The sequence below is a fragment of the Musca autumnalis genome, unplaced genomic scaffold, assembly GCF_047663935.1.
Source record: "Musca autumnalis isolate F117 unplaced genomic scaffold, ASM4766393v1 scaffold_2, whole genome shotgun sequence".
Classification (NCBI taxonomy): Eukaryota; Metazoa; Arthropoda; class Insecta; order Diptera; family Muscidae; genus Musca; species Musca autumnalis.
Genome location: NW_027411755.1, coordinates 252432265 through 252447497, shown reverse-complemented (window position 1 = coordinate 252447497; position 15233 = coordinate 252432265). Strand labels below are relative to the sequence as shown.

General features: G+C 35.7%; 1 protein-coding gene across 13 annotated transcripts in view; it reads left to right on the top strand.

The window, feature by feature from the left end:
* Positions 1–15233, top strand: part of LOC141395466 (protein phosphatase 1L) — a 76836-nt gene that overhangs the window by 50290 nt on the left and 11313 nt on the right. For all 13 annotated transcript variants that reach the window (XM_073971355.1, XM_073971343.1, XM_073971344.1 and 10 more), the window contains one exon: positions 3618–3950. In XM_073971355.1, coding sequence (XP_073827456.1) covers positions 3618–3950 — 333 coding nt within the window. The remainder of the gene's footprint in view (positions 1–3617; positions 3951–15233) is intronic.

Here is a 15233-nt window from a genome sequence, read left to right as displayed (position 1 = left end):
AGTGAATGCTATTGAAACCTGCTTGATATGCTTGTTGATCTAGGGGTTCTCTCCTGTATCGTTGGACCTCTCCCTCTAGAGCATGGATATCCTTCCTGATCTGCCTGAATGTGTCTGGCCTACCCGCAAGATGGTGATTGGGATGGCTCACACGGTAACATCCAAGCAGGTACTGCAACGAAAGCATCTCATTGTGTTGCTTTACTGGAAGAATCTTTGCCTCCTCATGTAGATAGTCCACTGAAGATTTGAGGAGGCACCCTGTTGCTGTTCTCAGGACGGCATTCTGGCAAGTTTGAATCTTTTTCCAATTCGTATCACATAATCTCGGGGACCAGACTGGCGCCGCATAGCTTACCACAGACCGACCTATCGCTTTATATGTGGTCAACAAGGTTTTTTTATCTGCACCCCAAGTGCTGCCGGCTAGAGACTTGAGGACGTTGTTGCTACTTTTCAGTTTGTCGCAGATAGCTGTGGAGTGCGCGCACGACGTGAAAGTAGTGTCGAATGTGACCCCTAAAATTTGGAGAAGTTTGTGGTCGGAATTCTGCTACCGACGACCACGACATTCAATTCTCTTCCAAACTGCGCTGTCCATGTGGTGAACAGAGTGCCTGTTGATTTTGTAGCGGAAATCTGCATATTCCTCGAATGGAAAAAGGTGGTAAGATCGGTTAAATAGTTGTTTAGTCTCTCACAGATGTCATTAGGATAGGTGCCTGACGCCAGGATCGTGCAATCATCCGCATACGTTACGATCTCGATGCCTTCTGGAGAGGGGCGGGATACAGGAGAGGTAGAGGTTAAATAGTTCCGGAGATATCACCCCACCTTGGGGAACTCCCTGTTTTACTCTATGGGGTTTGGACTTCTTGTTCCGGAATTCCACGTACGACTGGCGTCCACACTTATAATTGACTATCCAACGTTTCAAGCTTGGCCGGAGGGTTGTCTGCTCAATGTCCTCCAACAGCGTTGAGTGTCTGACTGTATCAAAGGCTCTTGATAAGTCAAGCGCCACCATCACTGTTCTATCGCACGGCCGTATCTGGTTGAGTCCTTGACAAATATGTGTGGCAATGGCGTGCAGAGCAGTTGTCGTGCTGTGCTTCTTACGGAATCCATGGTGATGATCGGCAACTTGATAGCTATTTCTTATACTGGGGAGGACTATGACTCAAGGGTCTTTGCTACGGGCGGCAAAAGCGAAATCGGCCTGTACGGTTCACTTTTGCTGGCATCCTTGCCGGGCTTCCGTAGTGGGACCACCCTGCCCATTTTCCAGACTTCGGGGACAATGAGGGTGGATAGCGACAAGTTCAGAACTTTAGTGAGATAATCCACTCCCGGCTCATCCAGTTGCTTCAGCATTACCATGGAGATTCCATCAGGGGCCAATGCTTTGGATGATTTAGCGTTCCTGATGGCATTGGCAACATCATCCATTGTAAACTGTGGTGGTTCCTCCTCGGCAGGAAGAGATCTGATGCGACGTAATACTCTTCTATTCGCCCTGTCAATTTTGGGGGAACTCGACAAACTGTCGATTGAAATAACTTGCGCACCTCTTCGGGTCAGTCAACGTAACGTCGCCAAACGTGACAGAGGTCCTATCTTCCCTTCTTCCAGGGTTCGAGAGTGACTTAACCGTTGCCCTATACCGGCTCCAATGTTGCAGCTTTTCAGATGATTTAACCATTTGTTCCGCTTATGCTCGCCGACCAGCCTGTTACCTTCCAGTGTCAGCTCCCTGACTCTGGGGTCATTGGGGTTGGTTCGGAGAAGCTCATCACGCTCATTTGCTAATCCCGTCGACTCTGCTGGGAAGTTTTGTCTTACTTCGGGTATTCGACCAGCAGGGATATGGCGAGCGTCTACAGCAGTGATGATGTCTCGGAACGTCGTTTCCGCTAGCCGAACATCAGAAGGATTGGGCAGTTATCTGAAGCGGTGATTGGTGAACTCTCTGAAACCCGGCCAATCAGCTTTCTTATGATTGACGAATTTGCGGCGTTCAGAGGTAATGAAATCGGGCGGTCTGCTAATGGAGACAATTATGGGGAGATGGTCTGATCCAAGGGAAATGACGGGTTGCCAGGTAACGTCATTTGTCAGACAAGGTGACACGATGGTTATGTCTGCCCTGCCCTTTGTATACTGAACATTCTGAAGAGTTGATTTGTCTGGGCAGATTAAAAAGTGCAGCGTATCATGCGAGATCTTAGCATCTTCATCAAGGTGGTCCACCGAAGACATAAGGAGACAATATCTTACAGTTCTGAGTGTTGCATTCAGGCAGGTTTGTAAATTCTTCAATGTGCATTCTTTATTTGCTCCCCAAGTGCTGCTGGCTAGGGAAAGATGTTACATGCGCAGGCGACTTATAAAAGGTATTGAATATGACCGCCAGAACATTGGAGTAATTTGAGTTCCGAATATGTACGGAACTGGTGTGTATTGCTGTTGTTTTAAAATGCTACTACCGAAGCCCGTTTTAAAACCAAAACAATCCAAGAAACGTGGATTTTTCAAAAAAATTTTGGAACCACCAAACAAACCAAGAAACTTTGATTTTTTTTAAACTATTTTTGCAACCACCAAAGAATCCAAGAAACGTGAACGGTACCTCCCGATTTTCGGTATTTTGAAGGTTGTGGTCTTAATATCGCACCGAAGTGGTGGTGACATTTGCATTTCGTGGTGACATTTGCTACCGTCCTATCATTGTCTTCCATTTCTATTTCAATCTCCTTCAACTTCTACATGTATAAACCCCAAAGAACACAGATTTTGTTAATACGTAAAAATTGCAATCTTCAATGTTGTTGTTGGTTTTTTAAGGTCGCCAATACATCGCAATAAATAATTGCAATTTCAAGAAGTCCAGTTGCCTTTGTTGTTATCAAATTGACTAGAAATTGATAGATATTTGAATCGATTCTATTTTGTTTATTATTATTAGTGAGGCAGCAGCGGCCACGACGAAACCAACGCCATCTCATCACAGTCACCACAAAATGCTGCGCTTTGATGTATCTGCTTTTGTGTTTTTTCTTGTTATGGGTGCTGATTTTAAATGGACCTGAATCCAGAATCTGTCGTCATTGTTTTTGCGTTGTTCTTGTTGTTGATTAAAATGTAGCTGCGGCTAGCCAGGCTGCAGTGATTTATGGCTTTGTTCTATGGCAATTGGTGATGATGTTTGTTGATCTTATTGTTTTTTCTCATATTTTGTTCCAATTTTTGCTGTTCTTTTCAAGTAAACAATTTTAATGCGCCTTTCCCTAAATTTAAATTAATAATTTCAATTTGTCGGAAAATAACTTTTGCAAATTTGTTTCCACTTTCCTTTTTGGCTGACAGTTATGATCCACAATTGCTTTGTGGGGGTTAATAAGCGCCAAACACTACGCACATATAGATATAGATAGTATATAGCGAATAGTCTTATTTTTGAGAAAAAACATATGAATAATAATCGCCCTCAAAAACAAAACAAAACCATAGCCAAGAAAATTTATTTCATTTTTCTTAATACACCGATATTATCTATTTTAATTTATTAATAATTTTTGTTTCTGTTTTTTTTTTTTGTTTTGTATTTTTACTTGCAGCTTTATTTTGGAGGAGAACATTAACAATAATACAGGCATTTCATTTTTTGCCGTATTCGATGGACATGGCGGAGAATTTGCCGCCGATTTTGCCAAAGATATCTTGGTTAAGAATATTTACAATAAAGTTATTGAAACAACAAAGTTGTTGAATGCCCAGAAATTGGAACAGAAACACTTGTCAGCCGCCAATGCCGCCGATGTTGACAAGGATTATGTGGACTATGATGCCAGTCCGTATATGAAGAGAAGGGCCAGCCGTAAAGATGGTGGTGATAATAAGGAGAATGAACCTTTGGTTCGGCGTCGTGATAGTTTACGAAAAACAACGAGGTAAGTAGGTCATGTCGGCATAAGACAATAACAATTAATGTGATTTCTATTTATAAAAGACTATATTTTTTATGTTTTTTTGGTGGACTTTGCGCTGCAATAAAATAGTTTAGGGGGACAAAAGAGGACAATAAAAATTATTTCTAATGAATTTTAGTGAATCAAAAACTACAAATGGAATTTGGAATATTTTCAGATGTACCAAAAATTTGTATTTTTAATGGTTTCCTTTTTTTGTGGGCCGAAAAACGACAATGAACGTGAATTCGTTGGATTAAGTAACAAGCATTTATATCCAGATAAGACTTTTGGTCCAACGGTCCTCGGATAAAATTTTCTTTAAAATCCACGCTTTTTTGGTCTAAAAGTCCTCGAAAAAATTATTCTTAAATATCCACTCTTTTTGGTCTATAGGTCCTCGAAATAATATTCTTAAAAATTCACGCTTTTTGTTTTAAGGTCCTCGAAAAAAATATTCTTAAAAATCCACTCTGTTTTTGTCTAAAGCTTCTCGAAAAAAATATTCTTAAAAATGCAACCTTTTTTGACTAAAGCTTTTCAATAAAAAATACTCTTAAAAATTCAAGCCTAAAGGTCCTCCAAAATATAATCCTAAAAGTCTCCGCATTTTGTTCTGAAGGTCCTTGAGAAATCTATATATATAAAAATGGTGTAAAAAATGTATAGTAATTCATAAAATGAGAACGGCTAGGCCGATTTCAGTAAAATTTTTTGTCAGTTTTTCCCATTTTCGAGGAGAAGGTCTTTGCGGAAGAAGATTTTGGAAAATCCCTCTGGAAAAGTCGGAAAATTGGAAAAATCGAAAATTGAGTTTTTGTATGAAATTTTATTCCTTAATAGCGAGACGAAGTTCGCCGGGTCTGCTAGTATATTTCTAAAAATCCACGCTTTGCTCTACAGGTCCTCGGAAAAAATATTCTTAAAAATCCATGACTTTTGGTGTGAGGGTCCTCGGAAAAAACATTCTTAAAAATCCATGCTTTTGGACTAAAGTTCCTCGGAAAATTTTTCTTAACCCAGATATGCCCAGCGTCCTATATATAGGACACACAAAATTCTTGCTAATTTGATATGTTATGTTTATCAAAGTACCGTTTATTTTGGTGATATACTCAGTACACATCTGTAGCTCTTGGGATATTATGTGATTCCATTATATTGAGCTACTATTTTTGAGTTTTGAGGTCTAGTTCATCGAAGTTGCCACCTATCGCTTAGTTTTTACAATGATTTGCGTTATGACCGATTAATTATTGGGTAGTTTTATAACGAAAACATACACGATGTGGAGCCTACTACGAAAAAACGTTAACTAGATGCCGAAAAGGTGTCTTTGGACTATATGTCAAATGTTTTGTGTCCCATAACTCCCAGTTATAAGATAAAACCCTGTGTCCAAAAGTGGCCTCAAAAACCACTTTTTTCAAAAAAATTTTTAAAAAACATATAAACATACTGTTATTATTTCACATTTGCTTCTAAAATAATATAAAAATACTTTTAAAATGATCACGATCAAGCAAGGGGCATATCTGGGTTAAAAACCCATGCTTTTTGGTCTAAAGTTCCTTCGAAAAATATTCTTGGGAACCAGGGTTTCGGAGTCGGAGTCGGAGTCTACGAGTCGGAGTCGAGCAATTTTGCTGGAGTCGGAGTCGGAGTCTGAGTCGAAAAAAATAACTCGACTCCGACTCCGGGCAAATTTTTTTCCACGTTATAGAAATATAACATTAAATTTGGAACAAGAACATTTTTTTAAATCATTATTTATTTTAAAAGAAAGGTATAAGAAAATATATATGCAAATTATATATTATACTAAGTAAAATGAAATTTCACAGGATATTTACTATCCTCTGAGATCGAATTAAGATTGGACCCTTAACTTCTTTCGTCAGATTTCTTACTGGTCTTCTCACAAAGGTCTACTGGTATTCTCATCTTGTTTTTAATGAGAAATCATCCTTGTCTTCTATTAAAGACATTGTGGTCTCTATGGGAAATCTTAGTGAATACCCTGTGACACAAAATGAAAGTTAAGATCTGGGGGAGGACAATTCCTTTTGTGAATGATATCCCCAATTGAGAACCCCAAATGATCTCATAGGATTCATTATATACTCAATGAGGGCTTTAGATGGAGACATTCAAATAACGGGATCTGTCCGCCAGGAACAGATATAATTGATGTGTATCCGAGTTTTCTACACAATTAATTGCATATACGAAATTCAATGAAATACATAATCATAAAGTTTTCATGAGAAAGGATCGGGTAAAAGTGATATAGGACAATGAAATGACATGACATTACAATGTCGATTTCTTATCCTAGTGGACCGACCCTACATAAAATTTTTCTAGCAACATTTTTGTAGAATATTTTCATGTACGAAATCTCATCGTTTGCTAATTTTTCAGTTCCAAAAAAACATCCATCTGCCTACGTGCTGAGTGGTGTACACAATATATCTATATATATAAAAGAGCTTAGTGATGAGTGAGTGAGTGAGTGACTGACAGATCATCGCCCAGACGAAACGGCTGAAGGTAGAAGCTTGAAATTTTGAGTGTGGGTTGCTGTTGGTGTGTAGGGGTGAGATAAGGCTGGGTTTTTGGAAATTCGAACTGGAAGGGTACGAAAAGTACTAAAAGGTACTAAATATGGTACTCTTTGTATTAGGCAAACGGGAAGAGCTAGAATTCTGAAATTTGGAATGAGGGTCACTGATGGATAGTTAGAAAGATGTACTACAGGGTTTTTGGAAATTCGAACTATAAGGGTACGAAAAGTTACTAAATTTGGTACCAATTGTATATTTTGAGCGGATAAAGCTACAATCTTCATATTTGGTATGGGAATCAAGGTTGGGAAGTGGTGCTCATATAAACAAATGATTTTGGAAGTTCGTACTTATGTGTACAAGTAGTACTAAATGGTACTAAATTTGGTACAATTTGGATTTGGGTGAACGGATAGAGCTGAAAACCTGAAATTTGGAATTTAGATTACCGTTGAAGTGTACGATTGAGATATGGGCGTAGTTTTGGAAATGCAGACTTATGTGTACGAAAAGTACTAAATGGTACCAAATTTGGTACAATTTGGATTTAGATAGACATGGAAACCTGAAATTTGGAATTAAGATTACTGATGGAGTGAATGATTGAGGTAGTTTTGGAAATTCTTACTTATGGGTACGAAAAGTAGTAAACGGTACTAAATTTGGTACAAATTGGATTTGGGTGAACGGATAGAGCTGGAATCCAGAAATTTGGAATTTAATTACTTTTGGAGTGTAGGATTGAGGTAGTTTTGGAAATTTATACTTATGGGTACGGAGAGTACTTTATGTACTAAATTTGGTACAATTTATATTTGGGTGAACGGATAGAGTTGGAATTCTAAAATATGGAATTAAGATTACTTATGGAGTGTAGGATTGAGTAGTTTCGGAAATTCGTACTTATGGGTAGGGAAAGTACTAAATGGTACTTAGTTTGGTACATTTTGGATTTGGGCGAACAGATAGAGCTGGAATCCTGAAATTTATAATTAAGACTACTTATGGAGTGTAGCATTGAGGTAGTTTTGGAAATTCGTACTTATGGGTACGGAAAGTACTAAATGGTACTAAGTTTGGTACATTTTGGATTTGGGCGAACAGATAGAGCTGGAATCCTGAAATTTATAATTAAGACTACTTATGGAGTGTAGGATTAAGGTAGTTTCGGAAATTCGGAATACTTATGGGTACGGAAAGTACTAAATTTGGTCAAATTTAAATTTAGGTGGACGGATAGAGCTGTAATCCCGAAATTTGAAATTAAGATTGAAGATTGAGGTAGTTTCGGAAATTCGTACTTATGGGTACGGAAAGTACTAAATGGTACTAAATTTGGTACAATTTAGATTTGGGTGGACCGATAGAGGTGGAATCCTGAAATTCGCAATTACTGTTGGAGATAGTTATTGAAATTCGTACTTTCATACGAAAAGTTTTAATGGTATTATGAATAGAGGTGGAATTCGGAAATTTGGTATTATAGCCGCTGTTGGGGTGTAGAGTTGAGATATGGATGTGGTTGTGGATATACGTACAATAAGTGTACGAAAATTACTAAATGGCACAGAGTTTGGTCCAAATTGTTATTGTGTAAAGGGGTAGAGCTGAAATTGTGAAATTCGGTATTAGTATAGCAGTTGACGTTTAGAGTGGAGATAAAGGGGAAGTTTTGGAAATTCGTACTAATGTATACGAAAAATACTAAATCGCGATTAAGATATAGTTTTGGATAAAAGGAAGTAATTTTTTAAACTTCTATATACTATAAGTACTAAATTTGGTACCAGTTTGGTGTTGCATGATGGGATATAGGTGGAATTTCGAATTGTTGAATGAGGGATTGTGTTGGTGTTTACACGCAGAGAAAAAATATTGTTGGAACAATCATATCCAATATATGGTTGACACAACAATATATATTTTCAGATTTTTAAAATACACTATTTTGTTCTTAGAATATGATTGTTCCAACAATATCTCTTCTCTGTGTGTAGATACGGATTCTTTGAAATGCATACAAATTATAAAATTAGGCTTAGGGCTGGATGATTTATTGAGAAATGCGAAATGTACTGAATGCTATTAAATTTGATATTGGGTGTAGCAATGAAGATGGAATTATATCATCATTAGTGCGTGAAAAGTACAAAATTGCAATAAATTTGGTATTGGGCTAAGGAATAGAAGTGAAATTCTGATATATTATTGATTTGTCAGGTTCATTGTTAGAGTTCGTCGTACAATAAGTGTACTAGAAGTATTATATAATACTAAATATTGAAGCACTGGTATTGGGTGAATCAATAATGAAATTTGTTATGAGGATAACTGTTGAGATTGGATCCGAATGTTCATTTAAATCCGCCTTTAAATGTATGAAAGGTTTCTACATGTAATACCGTTGACATTGGGTGAACATGTAGAGCTAAAACTGTAACACGAATTCGGTTTCTAATTAATATACTGAAATCAAAAAATCAAACGTACCTTTTCAACAAAGTTGTTTTTATCTTTGTTGTCTATTCTAAACGATGTAGTAAGTTCATCTGAAAAAGTAGATCTATGCAGCTAATGTTTTACAAGAATGTTTTTACGTCCGGAGAAAAAAAAAACCTAAAATAAAATGTCTCAAAAATTAACTGTTATATAGGGTAACATCTTCTAAATAATGGTTTTCTACATTTTGATAAATTCTAAAATTTGGTTGGAAAATGTGGATAAAATTTTCAAAATACCCATTCCGTTCTAACAAAACATGGACTGGAATTTAAAATGTAGGCCGCTGCTGAAGTGTAGAGGTCTTTTTTTGAAATTCGAACAAAACGTATACGAGCAGTACTTGAAAGAAATTAAATATCAATTCAAATAGGTATTAGAACATCAACATTTTCTGTTTTCTCCATATTAAATATTGTTTATTTGTATTATTATTATTCCTTTTCCGCTTACGAAGTAGCGGGCATTTTGCTAGTCTCAAATATTTCAATAAAATTATCCACTCCACCCACACCAAAATTCAAAATGTGAGCGCTGAATTTTAGTTTTTTTCTGAAATTTACAAATAGGGATCACCCCTTAATCCCTATTTGTAAATTTCAAAAAAAAGCATATAATATGTGGTCAAATTTTTAAAGTCGATCGGAACAATAATGCCTCAGAATAATCGTTGGGTGGGAACAATTTATTTAATTTTGTATGCAGCATATAAACTGTGTTTTTCTCGAAATCGGCCACAAAAATATATGACAATTGGTTTATTAGTTTTCGAGATAGAGTGGGCACCGCAAAATGCTTTAATAAAAACAGGGTTTCGTAATATTTTTCTCTTTCAGATGAAGAAAAAAATCTGCCAAAAAGATACGTAGTTTTTCTCGAAAAAAAAATTAAGAAAAATGGCTTTTATTAAGCTTTACAACTTGGGGTCTCCTTATAAGGCTAAGCACACTAAAATGTTGGCTTACATCCAGTTTGAAACTTAGTCGTGAATTGCTTATAGTTTTTATTGCATGTAGTCCTTACGATTTGTATTGCCCCATCATTTTCACATATTTTGAAAGCTTAAAGATTTTCTCACGCGAAAGAATTCCGCCCAGAATATACTAGTGCAACAAATGGAAAACTGGCAAAAACTTTCGAACTTTGCTATATTTCAATGTAAGATTCTTCAGAAACAGTAATGAATATGTAAGGAAATTAGGACATTAGCCTATATAGGCCAAAATATAGGAAAATATTAAAAATTTGTGCACATTTTATTCATTTTTAGTGATATAGGAATTCACTCTCGGAGTCGACCCGGAGTCTGAGTCGGAGTCGGAGTCGTGAAAAAAACTCGCCTGGAGTCGGAGTCGGAGTCGAGCCAAAAATACCTCGACTCCGAAACCCTGTTGGGAACAAGTCTCGTTTAGGGGCACTTCTCCGATCGGGCTGAAATTTTTACCATAGGTAGTCCTTGGGACCCTGATCGCAACCATATATATGTTTCAAGGGGGAAATCCATACTTCCCGAGATATGGGTCTTGACATTTCGGAAAAGTCCTACTTTAACACCATTACTTTATTTATGGGCACCTCTCGGATCGGGCTGAAATTTTCACCATAGGTAGTCCTTGGGACCTTGATCACAACGATATATATCTTTTCCGGGGGAAGTACATACTTCCCGAGATATGGGTCTTGACATTTTACTATTTTTACTTGGGCAATATGGGTATCATTTTGAAGCTCGTGGTGAGTACTTTTCTTTGCTATTACGACTTTTGCTTCATATTACAACAATATATAGTTTCTCCAAAATTATAAGTTTTCTTTAAGTAGTCGGCCTTCGGCCGAGATTGAAGACTTTCTCCTATGGACAGGAGCAAAAGTGGGCTACGCGAACAAAAGTTTTTCCAAAATTATAAGTTTTCTGTAAGTAGCCGGACTTTGGCCGGGATTTAAGACTTTCTCCTATGGACAGGAGCAAAAGTGGGCTACGCGAACAGAAGTTTCTCCAAAATTATAAGTTTTCTTTATGTAGCCGGCCTTCGGCCGGGATTTAAGACTTTCTTCTATGGACGAGAACCAATGTCGCAATCAAAAGTACTCACCACGAGCTTTAACATGATACCGATATTGCCCAAGTAAAAATAGTAAAATCTCAAGACCCCTATCTCGAGAAGTATGGACTCCTCCCGAAAAAGCTATATATTGTTGTAATCTGAAGCAAAAGTTGTAATAGCAAAGAAAAGTACTCACCACGAGCTTTCAAATTATGCCCATATTGCCCAAGTAAAAATAGTAAAATGTCAAGACCCATATCTCGGGAAGTGTGTACTTCCCCCGGAAAAGATATATATCGTTGTGATCAGGGTCCCAAGGACTACCTATGTTGAAAATTTCAGCCCGATCCGAGAGGTGCCCATAAATAGAGTAATGGTGTTAAAGTAGGACTTTTCCGAAATGTCAAGACCCATCTCTCGGGAAGTATGGACTTCCCCCGGGAAATATATATATAGTTGTTATCAGGGTCCCAAGGACTACCTATGGTGAAAATTTCAGCCCGATCCGAGAGGTGCCCCTAAACGAGACTTAAGCCAAATATTTTTAAAAATTCACGCTTCCCGGTCTAAAGGTCCTCGAAAAAAATAGTTTCAAAAATCCACACTTTTTGGTCTAAAGGTCCTCGAAAAAAATAGTTTTAAAAATCCACACTTTTTGGTCTAAAGGTCCTCGAAAAAAATATTTTAAAAAAAATCCAAGCTTCTTGGTCTAAAGGTCCACGAAAAAACTATTCTTTGAAATACACACTTCTTGGTCTAAAGGTCCTCGAAAAAAATATTTTTAAAAATCCACGCTTTTTTGGTCTAAAGGTCCTCGAAAAAAATAGTTTTAAAAATCCACACTTTTTGGTCTAAAGGTCCTCGAAAAAAATATTTTTAAAAATCCACGCTTCTTGGTCTAAATGTCCTCGAAAAAAATATTTTTAAAAATCCACGCTTTGTGGTCTAACTGTCCTCGAAAAAATATTTTTAAAAATCCACGCTACTTGGTCTAAATGTCCTCGAAAAAAATTATTTTTAAAAATCCACGCTTCTTGGTCTAAATGTCCCCGAAAAAAATATTTTTAAAAACCCTCGCTATTTTGTCTAAAGGTCCCCGAAAAAAAAAAAAAATAAAAATCCACGCTATTTTGTCTAAAGGTCCCCGAAAAAAATATTTTTAAAAATCCACGCTATTTTGTCCAAAGGTCCCCGAAAAAAATATTTTTAAAAATCCACGCTATTTTGTCTAAAGGTCCCCGAAAAAAATATTTTTAAAAATCCACGCTATTTTGTCCAAAGGTCCCCGAAAAAAATATTTTTAAAAATCCACGCTTTTTGGTCTAAAGGTCCTCAAAAAATATTTTTAAAAATCGCCGCTTTTTGGTCTAAAGGTCCTCGAAAAAAATATTTTTAAAAATCCACGCTATTTTGTCTAAAGGTCCCCGAAAAAAATATTTTTAAAAATCCACGCTATTTTGTCTAAAGGTCCCCGAAAAAATATTTTTAAAAATCCACGCTATTTTGTCTAAAGGTACCCGAAAAAAATATTTTTAAAAATCCACGCTATTTTGTCTAAAGGTTCCCGAAAAAAATATTTTTAAAAATCCACGCTATTTTGTCTAAAGGTCCCCGAAAAAAATATTTTTAAAAATCCACGCTATTTTGTCTAAAGGTCCCAGAAAAAAATATTTTTAAAAATCCACGCTATTTTGTCTAAAGGTCCCCGAAAAAAATATTTTTAAAAATCCACGCTATTTTGTCTAAAGGTCCCCGAAAAAAATATTTTTAAAAATCCACGCTATTTTGTCTAAAGGTCCCCGAAAAAATATTTTTAAAAATCCACGCTATTTTGTCCAAAGGTCCCCGAAAAAAATATTTTTAAAAATCCACGCTATTTTGTGTAAAGATCCCCGAAAAAATTATTTTTAAAAATCCACGCTTCTTGGTCTAAATGTCCCCGAAAAAAATATTTTTAAAAACCCTCGCTATTTTGTCTAAAGGTCCCCGAAAAAAAAAATTAAAAATCCTCGCTATTTTGTCTAAAGGTCCCCGAAAAAAAAAAATTAAAAATCCACGCTATTTTGTCTAAGGGTCCCCGAAAAAAATTTTTTTAAAAATCCACGCTATTTTGTCCAAAGGTCCCCGAAAAAAATATTTTTAAAAATCCACGCTATTTTGTGTAAAGATCCCCGAAAAAAATATTTTTAAAAATCCATGCTATTTTGTCTAAAGGTCCCCGAAAAAAATATTTTTAAAAATCCACGCTATTTTGTCCAAAGGTCCCCGAAAAAAATATTTTTAAAAATCGCCGCTTTTTGGTCTAAAGGTCCTCGAAAAAAATATTTTTAAAAATCCACGCTATTTTGTCTAAAGGTCCCCGAAAAAAATATTTTTAAAAATCCACGCTATTTTGTCTAAAGGTCCCCGAAAAAAATATTTTTAAAAATCCACGCTATTTTGTCTAAAGGTCCCCGAAAAAAATATTTTTAAAAATCCACGCTATTTTGTCTGAAGGTCCCCGAAAAAAATATTTTTAAAAATCCACGCTATTTTGTCCAAAGGTCCCCGAAAAAAATATTTTTAAAAATCCACGCTTTTTGGTCTAAAGGTCCTCAAAAAATATTTTTAAAAATCGCCGCTTTTTGGTCTAAAGGTCCTCAAAAAATATTTTTAAAAATCGCCGCTTTTTGGTCTAAAGGTCCTCGAAAAAAATATTTTTAAAAATCCACGCTATTTTGTCTAAAGGTCCCCGAAAAAAATATTTTTAAAAATCCACGCTATTTTGTCTAAAGGTCCCCGAAAAAAATATTTTTAAAAATCCACGCTATTTTGTCTAAAGGTCCCCGAAAAAAATATTTTTAAAAATCCACGCTATTTTGTCTAAAGGTCCCCTAAAAAAATATTTTTAAAAATCCACGCTTCTTGGTCTAAATGTCCTCGAAAAAAATATTTTTAAAAATCCACGCTTCTTGGTCTAAATGTCCTCGAAAAAAATATTTTTAAAAATCCACGCTTCTTGGTCTAAATGTCCTCGAAAAAAATATTTTTAAAAATCCACGCTTCTTGGTCTAAATGTCCTCGAAAAAAATATTTTTAAAAATCCACGCTATTTTGTCCAAAGGTCCCCGAAAAAAATATTTTTAAAAATCCACGCTTTTTGGTCTAAAGGTCCTCAAAAAATATTTTTAAAAATCGCCGCTTTTTGGTCTAAAGGTCCTCGAAAAAAATATTTTTAAAAATCCACGCTATTTTGTCTAAAGGTCCCCGAAAAAAATATTTTTAAAAATCCACGCTATTTTGTCTAAAGGTCCCCGAAAAAAATATTTTTAAAAATCCACGCTATTTTGTCTAAAGGTCCCCGAAAAAATATTTTTAAAAATCCACGCTATTTTGTCCAAAGGTCCCCGAAAAAAATATTTTTAAAAATCCACGCTATTTTGTGTAAAGATCCCCGAAAAAATTATTTTTAAAAATCCACGCTTCTTGGTCTAAATGTCCCCGAAAAAAATATTTTTAAAAACCCTCGCTATTTTGTCTAAAGGTCCCCGAAAAAAAAAAATTAAAAATCCTCGCTATTTTGTCTAAAGGTCCCCGAAAAAAAAAATTAAAAATCCACGCTATTTTGTCTAAAGGTCACCGAAAAAAATATTTTTAAAAATCCACGCTATTTTGTCCAAAGGTCCCCGAAAAAAATATTTTTAAAAATCCACGCTATTTTGTGTAAAGATCCCCGAAAAAAATATTTTTAAAAATCCATGCTATTTTGTCTAAAGGTCCCCGAAAAAAATATTTTTAAAAATCCACGCTATTTTGTCCAAAGGTCCCCGAAAAAAATATTTTTAAAAATCCACGCTTTTTGGTCTAAAGGTCCTCAAAAAATATTTTTAAAAATCGCCGCTTTTTGGTCTAAAGGTCCTCGAAAAAAATATTTTTAAAAATTCACGCTATTTTGTCTAAAGGTCCCCGAAAAAAATATTTTTAAAAATCCACGCTATTTTGTCTAAAGGTCCCCGAAAAAAATATTTTTAAAAATCCACGCTATTTTGTGTAAAGATCCCCGAAAAAAATATTTTTAAAAATCCATGCTATTTTGTCTAAAGGTCCCCGAAAAAAATATTTTTAAAAATCCACGCTATTTTGTCCAAAGGTCCCCGAAAAAAATATTTTTAAAA